Source organism: Thunnus maccoyii, chromosome 7, assembly GCF_910596095.1.
Source record: "Thunnus maccoyii chromosome 7, fThuMac1.1, whole genome shotgun sequence".
NCBI lineage: Eukaryota > Metazoa > Chordata > Actinopteri > Scombriformes > Scombridae > Thunnus > Thunnus maccoyii.
The window spans coordinates 15,056,865-15,080,736 of record NC_056539.1 but is presented as its reverse complement, the minus strand read 5'-3'; the positions used below and the strand labels follow the sequence as shown (position 1 = coordinate 15,080,736).

Sequence of the window (23,872 nt, the reverse complement as noted above, 5' to 3'; positions counted from 1 at the left end):
AAATAGTTAGCATTACATTGAGGAGAAGAATGTCTGGCCATTATGCTACACAAACGGCACATAACAAATTCCACCCAGTGTTTTCATTCGAGTTGGTGGCAGATATGAACAGAGAAGCAGAGCAGAGAGGGCATTTCTTCTGAAGGTCAGATTGGGAGAAAACCTAACCCTGGTGAAAGGACATGCTTGATCTTTTTTTGTTTTCCAGGAGTGTGTATGTGTGTGTGTGTGTGTGTGTGTGTGTGTGTGTGTGTGTGTGTGCGTGCTTGGCTATGAGGAGGGGCTCCACAGGGTGGGCAGGCAGCACAGGGACCTGGTGTAGAGTGGAGATTGGGGTCAGGCAGGTTGAAGGAACCGACCATGTCGCTTTTTACGCCCCAGCAGTCAGCTCGATGGAGCGTGCAAATCATCAACAGAGACCTTTAGCACCTCAACGGCCCCCCCCACCTTTCTCACCTGACGCACACACACACACACACACACGCTCATTCACACACGCAGTCCTCTAAACTAATACATGACAAATAAATAATAACCTGGGCCCCTAACTCCCACCACCTTCCAAACATGCCGCCCTTAGCCTTTCATCTTTCTTGACTCTCCTTCTCCACTGCTGTGACTTGTAGCCACCAAAATTGAAATCTTAACCTTTCTCACAGCTGAGACTTTTGTCACAGTTTGAAGGTGCTCAGAAAAAAAGTGTAACACAGTGTATGTGTGAATGTGTGTGTGTGTGTGTGTCTGTTTGTTTTCTGATCTCACCTCTCTTCTCCTCTCCTTTTCTCCTCTCCTCTTCTCTCCTCTTCTCTCCTCTATTCTGCCCTTTCCTCTCATCTTGTCACCCAGAACATAACAGCTCATTATATCATCTAGTCAAGCTGAGAATCCTCTTCTCTGAAACAGCAGGGACAACCTCTATTGTGTGTCTGTCTTCTCTTCGTCCTCTAATCATTTAACATCTGTGTGCGTGCGTGCGTGCGTGCGTGTGTGTATCATTGTGCTTCAGTGTGTGCACATGCCCTCTTATATGTTATCAATATGTGTATCTGCTTACATATTACTTACTGTACATAAAGTTTGCTATAACAAAGTAAATTCAAGCCTCACCAACACCCAACCTGTCAGTTATTTTTCTGCAGGTTTTTCTATTTTCATAGTCCACCTGCCTTTTGTGAGGGACCTTCCGGTGCAGACTGTGAAGTTTAAACTGTAAAGTGGAGTGGATCAGGGTTCAGAAAATCTGGGACCTTGTTCAAAACTCAGCTTGACACTTTCTATTGTGGTTGTGTGCTATGTGTGTGTGTGTGTGTCTCCATGTAAGTAGCTGTGCATGTGTGTGTGTGCGTGTGTGTGCGTGTGTGTGTGTGTGTGTGCATACAGCAGGTGTACCCAGCTTTATGTGAGGGGCCTTCTTTCATAGGTGTCTGTGTGCTTTTTTTGTGTTAAGTAGAGACACTATTATCTTTGACTTTGAAGAATTATTCAGAAACTTTAAAAGCCATTCAGGCTGTAACTCTTCCCTGGAAGATTTTTCTCTTGTTTTACATGCATTGAGTTGAGTATTTGCTTCTCTGTTATTTGATTCCTGCAATTTTTGCTGTTTTTCTTCAGTGGAGAGACATGTAGAGGCCTTTGAAACTGTGGTTCCCCCATCAAAGGTGCTCACTCACAATAATCAACCTCTAATCAAGTGTGATGTTGTGACCATCAGGATTGTGTGATGTTGGCTAACTTGACATTGCATCGATGCAACATGGATTGACAGCCAGTGCAACTGGCTCTGACTGGTCCTATAGGTGTATGTGTGTACACACACAAGTACACACTCCTCATTCTCTTTGTGTGTGTGTGATGTCTGTCTGCCAAAACAGCAACACCCAGACGTGCACCTCACCATAGCAGTGGGACTCCATGAATACCAGAGCTGCCAGTGGAACACAGTATGCATCAGTGAACCTGACACCCAATGGACAGGCTGTGACAAGTATGCAAATGATATAGCTTGGAGGCAAATATGCTTCACTACCACACATCATACACATCATATCACACAGACATGCACAAATGGATAGGTGCTCACACATGCAAGCATGCGTGCAGGCAGACACACACATACTTGCACAAATATTGTTGCAATGCTCAGATGAACAGGTGTCCTCACATGAGTTCTTCCGAAAAAATGCACAAACACACATGTACACCTCCAGTTTTGTTGTGGTGGTTTTTGGAAATGGTGATAATGGAAAGTTGAGGTTCACTGGGAGTCTGAGAAAGTTTGTAAACGTCACGCTAACTAGAAAGTGCTCATAACTGAGCATTTACTGTTGAATATTTGAAATAGTCAAAATATTAAAACAAAGTTGAAATGGCAGCTAAAATGGAAGTGCTGAAAGAAGTTTAAGTTCAAGAACTGAGAGGAATCAAAATCATCAAAGTATGATGGAGGTGGAAGTGTCAGTTGAAGTGTAATTACTGAAAGTAGGTGAACTTTCAGTGAAACGGTGAGAGATGAATGCAGTGGAACTATCAGTTGACATCAGATGAGTAAGAGTTAAAAGGTAGTTGGAATGTAAGTTGATGTGTAACAATTGAAACCAATTGTCAGTTGAGATGAAAATTTTACTGTTTTGAAATAAAACTAATAAGTGCTAAACTGTAGAATCCAGTGCAAATTATTCTGTTTTCAGAGCAGCATAGATCAGAAGAGTCTTGTATTCCAGCTAGTGTACACTGTTAACTGTTTTTACATATGTTTTATTTTATTAATCGACTTTCAAAGCTTGTGTCCTTGGCAGTGACAGTTCCTCCTGTCAGGGATTTAAATCAGCTCCTTTTTGTCCCTTTGGGCACCAGGACGTGAGGTCTTTCGGTCTAGCGAATCGCTATTGGGGACGAAACTGTCCCTTTCTGTATTGCTGTTGTTGACTAGCTTCTTAATTAGCATTGATAATTAGTTCTCTACGTGTCACTGCAGTGACAGGAACTGTCAGTGGCCTGTATTGATGGCTCCAATGTCCCCTTGCTTGTCTCCTTGTTAACTCCCATTCGATCTGGACAGCATTCTCCCCGTGTCTTGTCCGTTTTACCACTGGGGGCCTTGTTGTCTGATTGTCACCTTGTCTGTCTGTCTGCCAGGACCAGGCATGAGGGACATAATGGTAAAAGCCGCTAAATGCCGTGCTGACAGTAAACAGCTGTGGTAAACAAGTCATGACGACCCAAACCCTTTTGTCTCACGTGTCCCGTATCTCATCAGCGCCTAAGCTGGTGTGCCCTTGAGCCATGACAACGACCTGCTATTGATTAAACAAGACCATTATGTGTACCGAGATGTTAAAGAATACACCTCACACACCTCAGTGACAGGCAGGCAATCTGCTGACAGGCTGCAGCTTCTTCTGAAGTGCAGTGTGAGGCTGGCCTGGCACACAAACCTCTATGACCTCCCTAGAGATGGATAATGATTACTCAATAATAATGATAATGCTTTTAGATGCAATAATGTTGATCATACCAAAGTATTAGTTCATGGTGTAATTAGAGGAGGCTGCCTAGCTGAAGTTTTTCTGAATATTTCCACTACCACCCACCTCTGTAATCCAAGCTACAGCCCGCCGACTGTTTCCTGGCTCACGTACATATCACTTCCTGCTGCAGCAGCAGCCTCGTTCCAGACCCTACGGTTTCCCCCGGCAACGGGCCAGACAGCAGTCAGGGCATCCTCTGTGTCTTCGACCATTCGCCCCATGGATGAAGTTCTCCTTCAGAAGCTGACCGTCCATCACAAAACCGCCTGTAATGGACGGTGAGTCGTGACAAGCCAAGCTGAGAGGCCATCTGCGCACGGTGGGGTCCGGGAGATATTTTTGTCGCTGAGCGTGCCTGGCCAAAGAGCTCAGGACTGGCACCGAGCTCTGCTGATGAAAGAGAACGGAGGAAAACACCAAAAAACTTTCCTGAGGTCAGATGAAGATGTCAAGGATACAAGGAGAGTGGAGTGTTTGTTGGTTGGTATGCAGTTTACCAGAATATCTGAGGGTGTGTTTATGTCCATGTGTATGTGCAGTACGTGTTTGTGGCTGTATATCAATGTAACAGCGCTTCAAAACTAGTATCTACATTCTACATTAGAACTAACATTGTGCATTAAAAGCAGCATAAAAGTAAGATTCAGAAGGACATAACCTTAGTCTGTTTATCTATAGTTTCATCTCCATCTAATCATTATCATCAGCTATGAGTCTAATGAGACAGACTGTGGGGCCCTTACGCTTACACACACACACACACACACACACACACACACACACACACAGCAAGTCTGGCCTGATGCAGGACTCACAGACAAACAGCCATATGGGGTGTAAACATAGACTCTGGAGTCGTGTGGAGAGCGTTGCCATCAGCCTGGCGGGTGAAGAATGAAGTCCTGTGCAGACTCTCGAACATACGCAGAAACACTCTCATAGGCCAAGGTGACAGACTCGCTACAGAGGGGCCTGTTTGCATATCCACAGGCCTAACTTACCAGGTATACCCTTGTGTTTAGCTTTTTAACATCATAGTAACTAGGATTTATGTAACGCAGGTCATCCTTTGATCATTCCAAGAAATTGGACAATAAAAGTGACCCAAATCACCATCTTTTTGTTTTTTCATCTCTGTCTGTATTCCAGTTGTTTCAATCACACGGATGTGACAGATAGATGGTCCAGCGGATGACAGACCGTATCTGAGTATCAACAAGGTAATGACAAGGGAAAGTGACAGATTATGTCTCTGTGCTGCTCCATCATGCTCCAGTCTGATGAAGAATGGACGTAGCTGAGCATCAATGCCTCAAGAGAGGAAAAGCCTTTATATATTTTTTGGATTTGTGTCGGAATCTATATGTACAATATGTATGGACGTTCTGTACAGATGTTGGATGATGGAATAAGGATGGACAGATGAGATTGGCAGCTGATATTGATGGGTGTTTTTCAGGTCACTCGCCTCAGTGACTAGACGAAATTTACTTCTGTTATGGACATTGTTCTTATTTATCTGAGTTTACTATATCCTCACTCTCAGTGATTGGGATCATTGTTGGCATTCTGTGGTTCTCTACTTCTTCATTATCTGACCCTGATTGTCATCATTACTTGCCCTGGTAGCGTAATGATCACAGGCTTAGCAACAGCACTCATAGACACTCAGCTGTTTTATAAAAGCAGTGAAGTTATTGATATTGTCCCTAATGTAGTGAGGGGCAGTTGGGCAGGGGGGTGATGTGTGCACTCACCTCTGAATTTAAATAAGGCCTCAGAGTATGTAAGTAATTGCTTTTGTGTGATTCACACCAGCATCATGCATTTGGCTGACGTGGGTGAAATGCAGTTGATTTAGTGTTGCTTAATTCAGAACGCGGCATGTTGTACCTTGAGGATTTACACTGCTCATTTCTCCAGGCGCTAGTCTCTAGTTATTTACTGTACCTCATGTGTTGGTGATGACAGAGGGTAGACTTGTAGACTTTTACCTTATGTTTTATGTCTAAAATCTAAGTATAGATTTAGTGGTTTGAATGTGTCATGCACATATACATCACAGATATTATAAAATCTGACTGCCTTAACTCCTCAATAATAATTTTTCTTTGTAGATCTTTGGACTTCAGTTTACTATGCAATATTTTAACTCCATGAATGGTTCCCATACCTTTTCTGTCATGCCTCCTTTGTAAGCTGAAAACATTTTCCCTCTAGGCCTAACATCAGCGCACTCCTGTTTCCTCATTGTTCACAAATGAAATAAGTTTAAAGACCTTTTTCACAGCAAATATTTTGATTGTGTCGTAGCAGGGAAAGCACAGGTGGAACTAATAACATTAATGATGGCTCCATTCTAGCAAATATTGCGATGCAATTCATCAATTACCAAAGTTGTTAGTTACACTTGTGTTTGACATGTCAAAATGTCTGCTGTGAAAAAGGTATATTTAAGCGGTATTAACTGATTTCTTGGCTATGTTGAGGCAGACGACTGTGTTGACAAATAAAGTTGAAATGGTGAACATGTTAGCAAAGAGTTGCCAATTTACACATTAGCATGCATTTGGAGTCATGTTTCTGGCCACCTGACAGATGTGATTCCAGTATTCATTCTCCTTTTAGCTCTGTTTTAGTCTCCAACAACTCCTGAGAGAAGTATCTTGCTCTTTAGCAACTAAATTCTCCACTGAGTTCACCAGTTAGTGGCTAACTTTGTTTGACTGTGGTTTGGTGCTGGGGCGGTAGTGTACAGTTGGTTTATCAAACCTTCTTCATTAAAAATAGCTGCCTGCTGCTGCTGGAAATGCTACTGATAAGAGCAGTAAAACCAAAACAATGAGCTGAAAGAAGCTAAAATAATAGCACTGAGAGACACTGCTGGTTTGGATGATGATTCTCTGTGGACACTATGAATGACCCTTATTTTCATTACACATATTTAATCATTTGACCATATAAGAATATTGATCACTGCAGCTTTAAGTTTCACTCCACATTTTTCCCCTTCTGCAGTGGTTATATGCCTCCAAATGGGGTCCATATGCCAGTTTGTGAACCAAAAATTTTGGGAATGTTTTGAGCAGTGTTACCTTAGACTCATCCAAAGACAAAAAGACAAAAGCTTTAACTCGCTGTCCTCAGATATGAAATTGGGCAGGAACGTGGCTCGAACCTTCCTGGATTACTACAAACTCAATAACCTGATCAAGGACAACAGACCAACTCACATTAAAAGGTAAAGCATGATTATTCATTTTGCATATTCATACTCAATCAAATTAATGTATTTTTATTTTACCATTTGCTGAACTTTATACACCCGTCTCAATCATTCATGTTAATATGTTTCTGTGTGCAGTCCTGAGGTGGTGTCCCAGACAGACGACGGCAATGGAAAGGGCAATGGTGTTGGCAGAGACACAGCGGACAGAGAGAGGGAGAAGAGCCAGAGTGTCAGGCACTAGACAGACGGACAGACGGACACAGACTGAGCATGTATAAAATGCAGAGCGCAGTAGCAGGAGGATCCTTCACACTTCATTGCCTTTAGAAGCTCCACATCTCCCTGGCTATAAAGACTTATTTTCACAGATTTGTAATGGTGGGATGACTGGTCCTTGCAGGACTAAAATCAGAACAAGTTTTCTCTTGGGTTATTTAGTAACTATAAAACGTGGACTATTGAATTGCCCAGAGGAGACAGACTGGTAACCATCTAAATTCCATCTGAGGCCTTCATTCAGCAGCTCCTTTTTTGTGTATACAGTTGTAAATAAATGCATGCTTTCCTGCTATGACTGATTTATTTTATGACTTAACTGGATGGTAATAATATCTCTGTTGGTATTATAATTAGACTAGTCATTTAACAACTCATTTTTATCACTTAATGGTAATGTTGTTGGTCGCTCTATTTTGGCAATAATAATAAAATTATTGTGTGCGTGTGTGTGTGTGTGTGTCTGTGTAGAGCAACAGAGAGAGAGAGTAAATCAGCAAATACATGATTTAATTGATTTATTTCTGTCTGAGATGTGTCCCCATAATATTTTTTGTGTAAATTTTGTTGTGGACAAAATCAATTGAATTTTTCATCATTTGGCTTTATTATCTAATTTGAAACCCTACAAAGTGAGGCCAGGGTACAATCTCAGTCCAATGCTCTTCAATCTATATATCACTGAATTAGCAAAGCAATTAGAGCGTTCCACGGCACCTGACCTCACCCTGAATGACATGGGGATCAGGGGTTTCTTGTATGCAGATGACTCAGCGTTGTCTGTCAGACCTGGGTCCTGACAGTAAACACAGCAAAAACAAAGATAATGATCTTTCAGAAGTAATCCAGAAATCAGGTTAACACACACAATTTCTATTTGGACACCACTAAATTACAACACTTACATTACCACTAATTGGAAGACGCCAGTTCGATTCCCGGCTCCTCCAGTCCGCATGTTGATACTGAACCCCAAATTGCCCTGTTTGCCAGCAGTGTGTATGTGAATGTGCATAAGATTAGATCCTGATGAGCAGGTTGGCACCTTGCATGGCAACCTCTGCCATCAGCGTAAGAATGTGTGTGTGTGTGAATGGGTGAATGCTGACATGTAGTGTAAAGCGCTTTGAGTGGTTGGAAGACTAGAAAGAAGCTATTTGAATGCAGTTAATTTACCATTTACCTTGGCCTCAACATCACATACACAAGAAGCTTCAACATGGCTGTGAAAGATCTAAGAGACAAAACAAGGAGAGTTTTCTATGCAATAAAAAGAAATATTAAAACCTACATTCCAATTAAAATCTGGCTAAACATTTTCCAATTTGTACTAGCACATCAAGTTCTGTAAGAACATCCTGCATGTCCAGGAAAATACACCAAACAATATGTGCAGAGGAGAACTTGGCCAATACCCCCTCACTCTAAAAATGCAAAAAGATCAATTAAACTTTACAATCACCTAAAACCAAATAACCCACAGACATACCATCACAAACCCTAACCTGCCAGAATCCCCTCAGCCAGCTGGTCCTGAGGCTTTCTGCAGACAACTCAACATGTCCCAGACAGCCTCAGGACAACAACATCAGCTCAATCAGACCAAACCAAATTATAAACACTCAAAAAGAAAAATATATTGCATATTGGAAAGAAACAACCAAAACACATAGTAGATTACACTGTTATCTGGCCCATAAAAAGAGAATTCACACTAGCAAATTACCTGAAAACAATAAAAACTCCTAAATTAAGAAAAGTCTTGACAGTGTACAGACTGAGTTCATACAGACTATCCATAGAAAAGCATCGCCATATACAGAGCTGGCTGTCAAAGGAGGAGATACTCTGCTCCCAGTGTGACAGAGGAGAGACAGAGCTACACTTTCTCACTTCATGTCCAAAGTACCAAACTTTAAAGGAGAAACATTTTCCCAAATATAACCCAAATATATCCTGAATTTGATTCCAAGACAGATATGCAGAAACTCCCGTTTACTGAGAAATCCCCAAATTTGAAATGTATGCAGCAAAATTCATCTCCTCATGCCTCCTCATGAGAACAACCAGTGGAAACTCAGATGAAAATAGAAAATGAATAATGATCTTTGTGCTTGTTGTTGTTTGTTTGCTTGTTTAGTCCTACACCTGCCGAGTATATTGATTTACAATAACTTCATGATTGTATTTTGTTATTATTTATTTGCATCAAAACAAAACCCTTTGATAACTTAATCACAATTATTATTGTTATTGTTATTATTTGTTCTTTTAATGATTAATTCTTGCTTACATACTCTCTCTCTCACACACACACACACACACACACAGCAAGTATTAACGATACTACTGCTGCTCTTTTCCTGTTTTAATTTATGAAATGTATTTATTTTATTTAATTGATTCTTGATGCTTTGGCAATATTGTTGTTGTGACACTCATGCCAATAAAGCAAATTTGAATTGAACTGAACTGAACTGAACTGAGGGAGGTTTTGATTTGCCACTCATTGGTCACATGACTGCACATCCGCTCTGTGACTGTTGCTGTTTGGCAGCTATGACAACAAACTTTGAAAGTCGGGTGAATGGCTCCTGTGAAGAAGAAGCTCTCCTTCTCTAAACCGCATCAAAAGTCTCTGAAATGCACCGTGTACCTGGACATTCAGGCAGTGAGTTCTTCCTTGTGCTGCTCCTTTGCCCCAAATCTAACAAACCGATCTGGTAGTTTACTAACTAGCTAGGTTAGCTAGCAAGTTTAACACTAACTGTTACATCCTCCGCCCTTTGCAAACCCTTACGTTCCGTAAGGGACGTAACGCCTAAAGAGAGCGTAAATGTTGTAGCTCTGACTAACCAAGTTCACCAGAAATGCGTTTTTCTGTCTGAACTTAATGAATAGCTTTGACTTTGTTAGTTATGCTGTAACGTGGCGTTTGCGTTAACTTTATTTTACAGATTGATTAAACCGTTAGAGATTTAGTTTGAATTACGTTATTTTAATATCATAGGACGTAACTTAGTTTTCCTAATTTGCAATTCACAAAATCACATCCATGTGAAATATTCTGTATAACTAATTTCTTTCTTTGAATCAAACTAAAGCTAATAGAGAAGCCCCTGAACGTCTGATTTAGGGCTGCTACTAATTAATTATCAATTAATCAGCTGATCATTAGCCGATTAATCGTTTTCTTTATAAAATGTCAGAAAATATTGAAAAATGTTGATCTAATTTTCATTATGTCCAAAGACATGACATGAAATGTCTTGTTTTGTCTAACTAGCAGTCCAAAGATATCAAGTTTACAATGATATAAAACAAAGAAAAGCAGTAAATCCTCACATTGGAAATGCTGAAACTAAAGAATATTTGACATTTTTGCTTAAAAGATGACAAATGATTAGTCAACTCAAAATAGTTGTCGATTAATTTCCTGACGATGATTAATGGACTAGCCTAATTGTTGCAGCTCTAGTCTGATTTAATTAACATGGGTTAACATGGGTTTAAAAGTCTGTACAGCTTGTTTACAGCCACTGTCAGCAAAGTTTTTGTAGTAGTTTTAATGTGCAAAAACCCTAAATTGTAATATGATTTGGTGTTATTCCCAATTTGTATGTAGAAGTAATTTAACTTAGCTTTATTTGTTTCGCTGTTTAATTTGTTATCTTAATTAGGTTGCAGTGAACAAAAAATAAGAGTGACAGTGGATGAAAACTGCGGATTTAAATTGATTGTTGAAAGTGTTTCTGTAGCACATTATGCTACCTCGATCATTTATGCTTTCATCATGTATGTATTTATGCATCATTCTGGACTGAGCTAAATTAATCTGAGAATCTGCCAATGAAGGACACATATGAGTCAATCCAGTCACCTAATGACCCTGTTTAAATGCAGGTCACATGTCCAGGTGTGCTCCTATCGAAGAAGAGTGATATCTACCTCAGTGTGTGCATCATGGGCCAGTACAGGAAGACTCCATGTTTGCCTCCTGTGTTCCCTTTACTCTTCCACCACAAAATGGTCTTTGTCAAGGTGAGAATAATGACTGTGTATAAGCAAAGTGGCATTCTAGTGACTCCTATCCATCGTACCTTTTATCTACACCTAATTAATGGTAAATATCCATACTAGTGTGCATATTCTCGTTACTTTTTAAAATATGTATCTTATGGCTATGTCTGTGCCTTCTGTTCTTCCACGTTGTCTTTTTTTTAAAATGCAAACCAGCAACCCTGGAGTTTGAACATTACTTACTCCTACACCTGATGAAAGAAGCCTTCTTTTCCCTGGAGAGAGTGTCAGGGTTAGATACCTGGCTGTCTGTCAGTCTCATCTTGTTATAAGTATTGATTGGCTTTGTCTGTACTCTTGTCTGTTTTACCAGACTTTCCCCGGCGTCGTTGACCCTGCTGATGTAGCTGACCTCCTAGAAGGTAAACGGCCCTCTGAGATTTGCTTCCTCATCTTTTACCCCTGAATCCTGTGCTGTGCAAGCTCATAGGCTATTAGCTGTGATACTGATCATTAGCTCATCGTCTATTTGTGCTTCCCTTCCTCTCAGCTGACACAACATCTTTTGAGCTGATTCAGTTGGTGCCTCCAGGTACGCTTTCTAATGATGCCATATGGGCATGTTATATCCCCACTGTATCCAGTCATTACGCTGCAGAAACAAGATCTCTAACTTGGTTTGTGTGTGTTCCTGTCTGTCTGTATATGGTTTCAGAGGGTGAGATCCTAGCCAAGATGGAGGAGAGCAGCAGAGATTTCCTGTACCCTGGTCCCAGACTGAGCTCTAGAGAAGGAGCTGCAGAGAGAGAGATACTAATGAAGAGGTCTTCCTTCTTCCCTGTAGGCTGCTTTCCTTTTCATTTCTTTCGAACTTCTCCTTCTAGCATCAGGTGTAACACATGTCAGTCATGCGTGCAGAGGTACCTGAGCTACTGATTTAGCAAATTCAAATGGCACACTGTTGAGTTTGTTAAAAGAGGGAGGAATGTTCTTGCCAGTCAACGCATTTAAACATAATTGACGTGTTGCAGCGACCCCATCAGGAGAGTTGTTCTCCCTGTGTGATCCAGCTTGATTGGCACCAATATTACACATGTCATTCATAGGCTGGAGAAGATTGTTGCTTTCTCTAAATGAATCTCCTCCTAAATCTCAGTGACCCTGTGTCTGCGCACATGACATTCTTGTCTTACAGAAAATGAAGTATTTTCTTCAGATAAGACAGCACTGCCCCTACAGAGCTGTCGTCCGTCTTCGCCATACAGACAGAAAAACTAAACTGAGAACTTCCTCTCTTTTCAATCTCATGTCATCAGGCGAGGCACTAACTGGCTTATTTAAATGTCTTTAAACAGTCTTCCCCTCACCGTTGCTTTTGTGTTTGTGTTTGAGGCCTCCATAGCAATTTAGATGTCTCTCTCCAAATACTATATTATTTATACATCACTGGAGCCTTTCTCTTTTCTGCTATTTGTTTTTCTCAAGCCAGGCATAGATTGAAGATTTGTGGTTGTAAATTGGTGTTCCAAGCAGCGCTGTTATCTGTCCTTTTGTCTTCATCTCCCTGTTAAAGGTGTTTCGTTTGTTCTTATGGTCCCTCACCCTCTAGGGAATCTCTCCCAAAGTGGAGTTTACCACGACATCAGTCATTGAAGAGAGTGATGGGAGAGACAGCCCAGCCACCTCACCTGTAAGTGTGTCATTTTTATTTCGTGTCATAGGTCTTTGCATACCTGTCTCTGGATCTTCACATTTGTTGTATGTTTGTTTGCTTTTGGTTTATCTGAGTTTTGTCTGTTATTGATCTGTAAAGCACTTTGTGTTCATGGCCTTTCACAGCAGCTTAATCAAAATTTAAACAATTAAAATTCATCAAAGTGCCAGTCAAGTAAGCAGTCACAAGACAGTCCAAACTGTCTGGAGTTTGAACACATTACAGCCACATACTCAGCATTACAGAGTAAGTGGTAGCCACAGCTAATACAGTGAAGATTCATCTCTAGAGGGCTCTAATGAGCGGTATCGCTCGCCATCAGATTCGTCTGTCTCCACCATACATACCCACCTTCTATTGTTGCCATGGCTACTGCATCTATCTATCTATACTGGCAGTGTTTCAAGGGTATCTGTTCTCTCCTTGTGAATGTAATTACGGAGACGCAGATCTCTGGTGCTGATAGCGAGCCTTCTCTCACATCTCCTCCTCGCTGGGAGTTTACACAATTTTTGTCACAGAATCAGTCAGTCAGTCAGCCATTTTTTTGCATTAACTTCCTAAGCTGAGGGTCACCTAACTCTTCCAATGTGTGCTTGTGGATTTTAAAGGTTAACTGTGCTCAGTTGCATAAAATCACATTCTACTGTTTGAAGGATTTATTTCAGTCTGAGTCTTTTTCTCTGCTTTTATCTGTGTGGACACTCCAAGATTTATTTTATGACATATTTTCATCCATTGTCACCTTCAGTATAATCCACTTAATGATGGTCCTGTGTGTATCTTTGCATTTGTGCTAGGGCTGAATGACTTTGAAAAATATCTAATTGTGAATATTTTTGCTGATATTGCAATTGTGATATGATTTGCGATATTAGAGGAAATGATCATTTTTACATCATTATTCTCATTTTCATTGAAAAACGTATAAAAATGAATATGGTGTGATTTTTGTGGGAATCTGTACCAAACAAAGATATTTTCTTAGGTCTGTAGAATATGATGTGTAGGTCAGGACATCTCTGCAGCACAATATCTAATTGCAAATGCTATTTTGACACACATTTTGCCCCCTGCGATTTGCAAATTTCAGCAAACCATATTGCGGTTTTGATAAAATATCAATAAATTGTTCATCCCTAATTTGTGTGTGAGAGTCTACTGTGTGAGAGGATAATGCTCTAATGGTAGACTGTAAAAGAAGGTTCCTTTGAAGAAAAAAAAAACAGTAAGAATGAAAATCTTTCACAAACAGTCCTTTTAGTAACATATGATTCATCACACAGCAGTTGGCATGTTGTGCCAAAAACACTTCCATGCATTTCCCAGGTGCAGTAACCTAAGCTAAGCTATTTGTTTAAATAGGATGTCATTGACAGCAAAGCAGATTGTCAGAGTGTTCTCCTGGCACCTCAGGGGGATGTCTGGATCAGAGCACCGCTGTGGCTGTCAGACAGTAGAATTTCTCCATTTTCTCTCTCCTAATGGCTCCTCAGCATAGGAATTACCCTGACTGCCTGCCTGCCTAGCTGACAAACCATGTCCTGTTTTTAATAGAGATTTAGAGTGATAGCACCTTGCACAAAACCTCTGAAACTGCACTGATGAATATACTCTAGATTTTTAGACATGTTCTTGTGCGCTTATCTTTTGTTAATCGTCATCCTTCTCATTTAAATTCTGCTTTTAATCCCAAGGTAATTTTTATTATTTATCCACAGCCCAAGCTTTGTTGAACGGTGCCTTTATCACACAAAACCAACAGTGGAAATAGCAGCTAATCACATCAGACAAGCCTTCACCACTCAGTTGGTGACAGGGAAAGTGACTGACTCTCAGTGACCGTCCAGCAGCAGGAACAGACAGAAGAGCTGAAGGAAGTCGGAGATGGTGAAGGATGTGTGGGAGGGAAGGGCATATTCACCTTAATTCCATTAAATCAGACCATTCTCAAATGGCAACCTCGATGAGGATTTATTCATCATTTAGTTTCCCTTAAAAATAGTTTTAATGTTGTGTGATTTCCCTAATTAGCATTTAGATTATCTTTGTTTTACAGCCACGTAATGCCTCTTTATCATATTAGACTGGAGATGGCCATCAAATGCAATTAACATTTTATCTTAACTTATTTATCCCCGGTTGGCATTACCCGCAGGAAGTGGGATATTGCATCGGAGAATGATGTTATTGGCCATTAGAGTTATTGAAGTAATTCTGCAGAGGTTGTCTCCATGGCAGTGCCGACTGCGAGAGCCGTTGTTGTTCTAACACTTAAGCCGAATGATTTAGCTAATGGTTTAATGGTTTTGTCCAGGGAGAACAAGTCTGTATCCAGAGTGAGAGCAGCTGTCTTAATAGCTAAAATGGCTGACGCCTCTGTAAAGGAATAACACTGTGGTCTGCAGAGAGATCTAAACTGCTGAGACAAATGCTGTGCGTCACCACAAAACGGAGAGCTGTGAGGATAGCTTGACATGTTTGAACAACATATCAACATTTCTCTCTTTCTCTCTCTTTCATAATCCGCAGCCTCAGACCTCCCATCGTTCTCCAGCGATGCTGTCCAAACAGAGTTCAGCAAAAAAGTCTTCATCATCCAAATCACCGTGTCAGTTGCCATCCAGCATGCATTTCTCCAGAGCAGATGATGGGAACTGTTTTTCTTCAAAAGGTGGGAAGGAACAGCTAAATGTTGAGGCCACATTTACAAACTCCACACAGTCATCTACATCCAGACGCTGTCCTTCTCCATCCCCGTCCGGCCACAGTCCCCAAAAAAACAGGACACACAGAAAACACACTGCTCTCAGAGACTCTGGCTACCAGCAGCCCACAGTTTCCTCCAGGACTCGGGCTTTGTCCCCGTACACCCACCGCAAGATGTGCCAGCTTTCAGAGGACGCCAGGCAGAGGCTCAGCCATCTCCGGCTTGGGCCTCACCACTTCAGGAAGGAGACGGAGAGCCAGCGTCCCTTCCTGGTTGGTAACTTTTACATACATCCCTTCACACTGAAGGCAGCTGTCAAAACACTGGTGTGATTCCAACAATACATGTGTTCGGTGCACAGGGGTTATGAAATTAATGGGCTCCTGAATTGATGTAGTTCATGCCTCTGTGGGAGCTTCCTAAATTTTAACTTAATCTAGTGGGCAGATTAAGTGGAGGGCATAATAAGAGAGCAGTGTTAATCTTTTTACCTGAGCCGTTAATGGATTTCGACGTCACTGAAAATGTTTCACTATGTCTGCATGTAATATGGCCTATTATCCTCGCTGAGGGGCTTTAGTACTCTTTAATAGCACAAGTCCTGTATTTAGGCTGGTACACAGTTATTTGTTAACATTTTAATTATGGCCGTATCACTGCTATGAGAGATTTGCATATAAAAGGAGTGATTTTCTGATCACACAGCCTCTGGGAATATACATTGGATGGACAAGAACAACACAGCATCCTGTTCTCTGCCCCTCCCTCCACTCTCTCTTCTCCCCACTGTATTTCTGCCTCTTCAATTACATCAAATCTAATCCTGAGGTATGAATATCAAAATCCATGAGCACATCGTTATTAAAAGAAGTGATTAGGAACGGAGTTGTTTTTGTCACACTCATAAGTGGAATTTACTAGAATACAACGGGCGTTTTATTAAAGAGAGGAGCATGTTTTCCACTCTGGTTTTCCTGGGGGAATCTTCTGTCGACAATTAACCCTGGTAATTGAGAGTCAAGCTGCAATTAACAAATAGATACCTAATGAAGTAGCTTAGCCCCATGGTGAATGCATTATCAGTGCATGTGGCAGAGACTTAACTCCTGGTTTATGTGTGTAGAGGGAAGTACATTCCTATAGATAACCCGACCTATGTTGTTTGAGATTGCCATAGGTGGTTATTCTGTAAAAATCTTTGTTTTCTTTATGTCTTATTGTGAACTTCATGCTGAAGTGATCGAGGTTGAGATGACAAACAAACAGCAGGGCAGATAGACATGCAGGGCAACACTTCCTTTATTCTGCTGCAGTCTGAAAGAAATGAGTGAAGAATGTGTGTTGTCAATTTCATTTACTTCATGTAGCCAACAAAACCTGTCTAATTTTTGTTGTAGCATAACTTATTGTTAGTTTTTAGATTGTGTGAGTTATTGTATTTGATCAGTATAATGTTTCAACGTGGAAGACAGAATACTCTCTGCCCATGATTATGATGAGTGGTAGGATGATGGTATAATAATTCAGACAATAAGATGAACTAAAACTTGCAAAGTGATGAGGACCTGAGTGCCAGAACAAACTTCATATGCATGTGTTTTACTACTAAACTTTTACAACTAGATTATTTTTCTGCAATGTTATTCCAGGTCTCTCGTTGCGGTAGTGTCTCTGGAATTGGAACGCCTTCCTCCTCTCCACAGGACTGTAGCGCGCATCGTCGCACTGTCAGCTTCTCACATGATCACACTGGTGGGCCTCATCACTCATTAACAAACACTAATAAAAGTATTGTTACACACCTAAGGCCATGCTACATATGCCGCATAAATAACTATCTGGTGGCAACTTTCTTGGCAAATAGTTGTCAAGTTTGGCCTCATGTGAGTAGAGTAATATTTATTTTATTTATTCAGTCATTTCCAGTTTCCTTAGTAGTGTCACATTTTTGTGTTTGTTGCTATGTAAAGTTTGACAACAGCTGCTTATGTTCAAGAAATAAAAATTTTTCATATTTCAAAGAAGTACTGTTATGCAAACAGTTCAAAAGCTACTGCGAGTTTCCTTTTTCATAAAACTTTCCTATTTTTTGTAGATTCTTCTCTCCTGGAGAGTTACAGACCGCGATCAGCCAGAGTAAGTCTAATTCTAACATTTTAAAATAACTGATTCAATAAGCTAGCATTTTGATGCAACAGCACATCAGTAGCACAGAGTTAAGTGTTCTGATATTGTAAGTTGTTTTGTAGTCATGACACAGTGTCTCTGTTCTTGTTTATGCTAATGTCTTGGATTTCAAATATTTTTAAGATGGAACATCCAGCTGACAAAATTTATTCAGTTAAAACTCCTCTTCCAGGTGGAGTCAGGTTCTGTGAGGGTCCAGTCGTCTCCGGGGACAACATACAGACATGAAACCCAGACAAGAAGCCCTGTGAGAGCTGCTGCCTCGGCTCAGTCCACCCCGACTGTGTCAAAATCCAGAAGCCCTCCGATACTCAAACATTCCCTCAGAGAAAGGTAACATGTCTATTCGTAACCATTTCCCTCAACCTGAAGGATTTCCACAGGCTGTTTTTTAAATTTTTGTAAAATGAATGGATTTGTTAAAATCAAAACATCGCTTTGCCTCAACATGAAAAGAACACAATGACAAAAAGCCGCTAAATCCTCCCAGAACAGAAGCCTCTAGAACCAAATTTGAGACTTTTTCATATTTTATTCTTCAAAGGCTCCATGAATAACCAAAGCCAAAATAGTTAGTCGGCAAGTTGCAACCTATCAAAAATCGTGTGTGAAGCTTAGTCTGCATACTGACTACTAAAACTTGATGTTTACTTCCTAAAGGGAGACCGTGTATGTTGTGTTCCTTGTTTTGGTGCATTAACAGGTTAGCCAGGCTGGTTGCATCACAAATCCTCATCGCTTTCTGTTGACGTTATGACAAAATGATAAAATATAAGCAGTGGCAGTAATTAGCATGCCTGTTTATAACTTTGTATTTTCACTTGTTGTTAGTGCTCTCAGTATCTCCTCTGAGCCCTGAGTTTGGCTTCTCTGGCCACAAATCCTAATGATTTTCTTCACACTCACGCCAAAGCTGTAGAAAACACAATCCTCTTTCTGTGGTGTTTGCCCTGAATTTATCCTGATCCATCTGTGTTAATCATTGTTTGCTCAAAAGATCTTAAAAGCAAAGAGGCACCCGCATGAGTTCCCAATTACAGTATACATCAAATATACGGCAATCCTGTGAGATGTTAGTCATACACTGCCGCCGCTTTGTGTGTGTGTGTGTGTTCGTGCGCTCATACACATCCAATCTTTAATTTTGATCACACTAGACAGGCAGGATGAATTCCCCTCCACCTCTTAAATTACAGAATCTGATGTCTTGTCATGTTTGTTCATTACTGAGAGAGGAGGCAGAGAGAAGGGAAAACAATGAGGAAAATGGTATTGATTTGTGTTTCAGTTTCAGTCTGATGCATTTGACCCGATGTACGCTTTAATACATTCAGAGAGACCTTGTCATCGATCACGGCAGCTGCGAGTTGAACACACCAATGGGACCGATGTTCCGTTTTGTTTGTTTGTTTGTTTCTGCTCTCCTTTCCCTTTCCCCTCTGCTCAGTCCATAAGTAAACATTAAAATCAATAGACAATCTTAAACTGCAAAGTAAATTGTAGGAAATGAATGATACTTTTCTCTCAATTGAAAACGCGACAGGAGTTGCAGGGTGGGAGATTAGAGTGGGCCTTTGTAGATTCCCTCCGACAGAGAGAGGGGCACGTCTTACCACGAATCTTTGATCTATAAAGAAAATGACAGATGCCAGTGGCGACGTTTGCCCCCTAAGCCCCGAAGTCTCAGTCTATTCATGTCTCCGGATGATTTGTCCTTGATGACTTTTTGAAGAAGGTAGTGAGTTTATCTGATTACAGATGAAAAGTTGCCATTCCCACTCTGCGAGCCGGGCCAAGGCACCAGTCAGTCAGTCAGTCATCACCCTTCCACTCCCGACAAATAGACGTGGATGAGAGGCAATACTGGAATTTATTACTGTTCACTTCTGTCAGTGCAATCTGTTATTTCATAACTGCCTGTGGCCAACTTGCAGACACATTTATATTGTGTTGATGAATCATATTTGTGCCTGTTGTTCAAACGCACAGTTGGTTCTGTCAGTTGTGAAATTCTTATTTTTTTTGCACAAAAGGTTTAATATAAAGGAACTAAATACAAAATGAACTTTTTAGATGAAGGAAACATTGTCATTTATTTCAAAGTATATTTAAAAGTATGTTGTTGAGCATAATACATCTAAAGTGTGTGTCAGTGTACTGGTGGTGTCAGCCTTGCATCAGCTCACCTGGCTTATGTTGGGTTACAGCACAGACTAGTGGACAAAAGGAATAACAAAAGCAGGCCCTGTCTGAGTTATATTATATAGTGCAATTTTGAAAATCAATTAATTATTTTAGTCATTTTTCAAGCAAAAATGCTGGATCTCTGGAGTATTGGCTGCACAAAACAAATAATTTGAAGATGTCACCTTGGCTATGGTGGTGATAGTCTATTATTTTTCACTATTCACATTTTATAGACTAAATGTTTAACAAAAAAAAGATAAATTAGTCCAATGGTTCCAAACATTTTTGTCTTGTAAGCCCTTCAAACTTGCAATTTCTACTTTCTAGGTGACCCCTCATCACCAGTTGTGACCAGTTCAACCAGAGATTGTCCTTGTTTTATGTTAATAGTCCTGAAGAGATTAAATTATATACTATTACACTAATTCATCAGGAAAAAAGGGGTTTAAGAGACTAAATGCAAATTTTAAAAAATAAGCGTAACTTCAGAAGTGTATAATTTTTGCTTTGCATCATCTTGTGAGGGTCCCGACCCTCAGGTTGGGAACCACCAGATTCACTGATAATGAACATAGTTGTAAGTCGCATCCCTACTAAGATAACAAACAATACAACACTACAAAGCTTTATGTCAACCCAGCCTGATGCAAGACTCTGTGACTGAGACTCAGTTGTTTGTTTTGTCTCTGTTTTGTTTCTGTTTTCTTCAGGCTCCAGAGCAGTCAGCCCAGTCCATCCTACAGGGAGCAGATTCACCGACGAGTCCGGAGGATTCTGCAGACCCACAGAGCCTCGTTGGACAGCAGCGTGAGCTTTGACCTTTAACGTATTGATCTGACCAAAAAGTGACATAATCGAGGACTCGTCACTGTTAAGCCAGTCACTCTAATAATGCACACTTTGAGTTCAAAGTTAAAAGTAGATATTCTTCAAACTGCACTAAACTGTTGCTTTTTACCTGCCGAATGTTCTATCTGTAGGAATCGATGCACACACACAGACGCTAACACGCCTCCTTAACCGCGACATTTATCATTCAGTGAGTTGAACCATCTCACACACATGTATCTTCATTTATCTCCCTTTTTGATGTTCATTTAAATTTCAAACCTTCCCGAGCACCTGCTGAGCAGCGTTTGTCGTCATTAACGTTTGAAAAGGCAGGGAAATTTGCAAGGGTTACATTCAAAAGCAGAGCAGCACCGCTTCCCTCCCACCCATCAGCTGGGCTGTTTTTAGACACCCTGATGGTGAAACCAAACGGAGACTAATTTCTCTAAAGCTGTGTGTGAAATTGGCTCAGAATTAAAGAAGCAACATTGTGTGTGTGTGTGTGTGAGTGTGTGCGCACACGCGTGTGTGGGAAGGAGACGTAGTGGCTGTAAGCTGCAGCTGTTAAGAGCTCATCTCTCACAACACAAAAGAGAGACAAGAAGGTAGCCAAGAGCCACTGTTGGGAGCCAGCAGCTACAAGAGACTGAAGAGATTTAAGAGAGAGAAGGAACAAAAGTAATCCTGAATCAAAGAGCAGGAGACACAAAGAAATTTAGCCTTAACATAAATTAAGCCAGCCATTCAGCTTCATAGTGTTACACTGAAGTATCAAAACTGTATGTAGTGTTTCTGTGTACATGTGCCACTGACTCAGAGGTTATCTGTTCTTTATACATTATACATAATAGTTCATTCAGCCATAGTGACTGCAGATGTAATGTGTGCGTTGAACTTACAGACCAGGTGGACACTGTGCTTTGAAAGATACTCAATGTATTAAATGTTTAAATTTTTTTTTAATAAGGGAAAAGGTCATGCAAAGCTTCTGTTTCCTTTGACTTATCATTATCAGCACTGGTACCTCAGCTGAATCTGCAGGCTCTGATTAATTGTCAAACCAAATGCCTCCTGTATTTCTGTCTTTGACCCATACTGTCCATACGTCCATCTTAACTGCAGTAACCATGGAGCTGAAGGTTAAGTGTCCCATGTCTTTCTCAGCCTGTGTGTCAGACTGTGATGCTAACTTAAAAGATGGCGAGCTGAAGTACAAAGTTTTACTTAAAGTTTCTAACAGAAATTAATCCAAATTACCCTGCACTGCAAAATCTGCCAAAAAAGCGTATCCGACCGGTGGGCTCTTCACTGAATTCTTCACTAAGTAGAATATATGTGGTGATTGAATTTTCCACTCTACATGTACTTCACTTCACAGCAGGTAGTAGTTTTAATCACCTTGCTCACTATATCTGCTTTAACATCTTCATCACCGAACTACATTTGATTCAAATTAACAGTTTAATTTGCAGTAGTGATACATTTTCAATCATGGATATGAGCGACTTGATGGTCATTCATATGAAGTCATATCTGGATGTGCGTCCCCTGCAGTTCTTCCTCTGGCTATTGTGTTTTCTCTTTGTGCTGAAATCCTCACAGTCACAGTATAATATTTCAGTCAAAGCTTGACAGCTGCTCAAACATTTGTTTTTATTCTAATTCTCCTTCTGCTCTGTGGTCCTTTCATAGTCCTCATAGTGCCTTTGATATCAGAATTACAAAAACAGTCATTTCGTTTTTCTCAGTTGCTTTGCTATATTTCTTAGATCAGAATTGAAATTCTCAAAAGTACTTGTTCAACCTCCACATCATCTAGTCACTTGTGCACATCATAAAAGCAATTTCTCATGCTTTTGAACAAGTTGCAAATGCTTTGGCACATTCATGCAAATGATTAAGTACAATTGTCTGCTGTTTCCTACATTATCAATTGCTTATGTCATGTTGATTAAAGTGTATTATACTGGTTCTCTGTTGAATAGTCTTACCCCCCAAAACATCTCAGCATTAATTCATTGCAGAAGTCATCACGTGCAAAATGATTGAACCAGTTGTCAAAATCTGTCAAGCATATTTTTTTATACATTTCTATTAGAAATTTTTTTTGTAAATGTGTCCTGAATTGATGAATTAATCAAATGTGAATAATGACTTTCAGTAATGAAGGGAAATGTGTGAAGTATTAAATCAACCAATGATCAACCAGTTCTCTAAAATAGCTCAGAGGTGCATCTGTTTGCTACAGAGCACAACACAGTGTTACAATTTCTGACAATGGAAGAACAAGGAAATGAACTGAGTCAACAGGTGGGAAGAAGAGGAGTAGAGAAGGCTGTGTAGAGAAGAGTTGGGAGGCAAAACAGAGGAAGAGGTCAAAGACACAGGCATGTTCCCCATTAAATAAGGGCCACAATTGTGGACCATGTTCTCAATCAGGGCCTTACGGTGACTGAGGCTGGTTGAAAGGTGCTGCCAAATGTTGGGAGAACAATTGTGTGTATGTCATCCACCAATATGCACTGTACTGTAATACTGTATGCTAAGTGAACACAAACACACATGTATACGTGTATTTTTCCCACATAGGACTGCAGGTCTACCTCACAGAGGACACTGTTATATTGCCAACATGATTAAGCATTTTGACTATCTTGTGTGTAAACAATGACACAAGGACTTGTCATTCTGATGGCACTGACAGGTTCATTGACAAATATTTTATTTTTGAGACATAAACTAAGGATTTTGTGAATGTTACAGGCTTTTGCAGGTAATCCATTGTGTGGTGCTGTTTGTACAGATTGTTTCAAGAAATGCAATTCGAGAAATGTACCAAAGCGACTGAGAAAATTTTTAAAAAGAAACTATATTTATTTGAACTGTCATCTCTTAATTTGAGTGGCTACTACATAAAAATCTCACACGATTTGGTTTGGTCACAAACTATGACAAAAGATTTCACTCTGTTCAGCCTCACTAAGTCTATTTGTCCAAAAGTCTTTGCAGGAAAATCAGTATTTCTGGTTGTGATGGAAACACTGTTGCCAGTCAAAAGAAAATATTTTAATGTTCATTTGATTACATGTATTGTGTTTTTGTATTTTTTGAATGATGATGATTACTGTGCAGAAAAATGGAAGATAAAGGTCCATTTGATTAAAAAAATGTTTCAGTTTCAACCATGTACA

The 23,872-nt window shown here is 40.3% G+C and overlaps 2 protein-coding genes across 6 annotated transcripts in view; both read left to right on the top strand.

Moving 5' to 3' along the window:
* Positions 1-7,525, top strand: part of agbl4 (AGBL carboxypeptidase 4) — a 432,805-nt gene extending 425,280 nt beyond the window's left edge. For all 3 annotated transcript variants that reach the window (XM_042416279.1, XM_042416278.1, XM_042416280.1), the window contains 2 exons: positions 6,675-6,768; positions 6,892-7,525. In XM_042416279.1, the coding sequence (XP_042272213.1) occupies positions 6,675-6,768; positions 6,892-6,997 (200 nt within the window). In that variant the 3' untranslated portion in view covers positions 6,998-7,525. The remainder of the gene's footprint in view (positions 1-6,674; positions 6,769-6,891) is intronic.
* A 2,035-nt stretch (positions 7,526-9,560) lies between these two features.
* spata6 (spermatogenesis associated 6) lies at positions 9,561-23,863 on the top strand. Of its 3 annotated transcripts, none has more exons than XM_042416632.1 (12): positions 9,561-9,700; positions 10,936-11,073; positions 11,426-11,474; positions 11,603-11,644; positions 11,768-11,892; positions 12,662-12,742; positions 15,299-15,748; positions 16,182-16,304; positions 17,126-17,228; positions 17,572-17,612; positions 17,836-17,996; positions 20,561-23,863. In XM_042416632.1, exons 1-12 carry the CDS (start codon positions 9,620-9,622, stop codon positions 20,673-20,675), a joined length of 1,509 nt encoding a protein of 502 aa, XP_042272566.1. In that variant the 5' UTR covers positions 9,561-9,619; the 3' UTR covers positions 20,676-23,863. The 3 variants fall into 3 exon arrangements, with proteins under 3 accessions (XP_042272566.1, XP_042272565.1, XP_042272567.1); XM_042416631.1 differs by having other exon boundaries at positions 9,561-9,703; XM_042416633.1 differs by lacking the exon at positions 16,182-16,304 and having other exon boundaries at positions 9,561-9,703.
* The last annotated feature ends 9 nt before the right edge of the window (positions 23,864-23,872 follow it).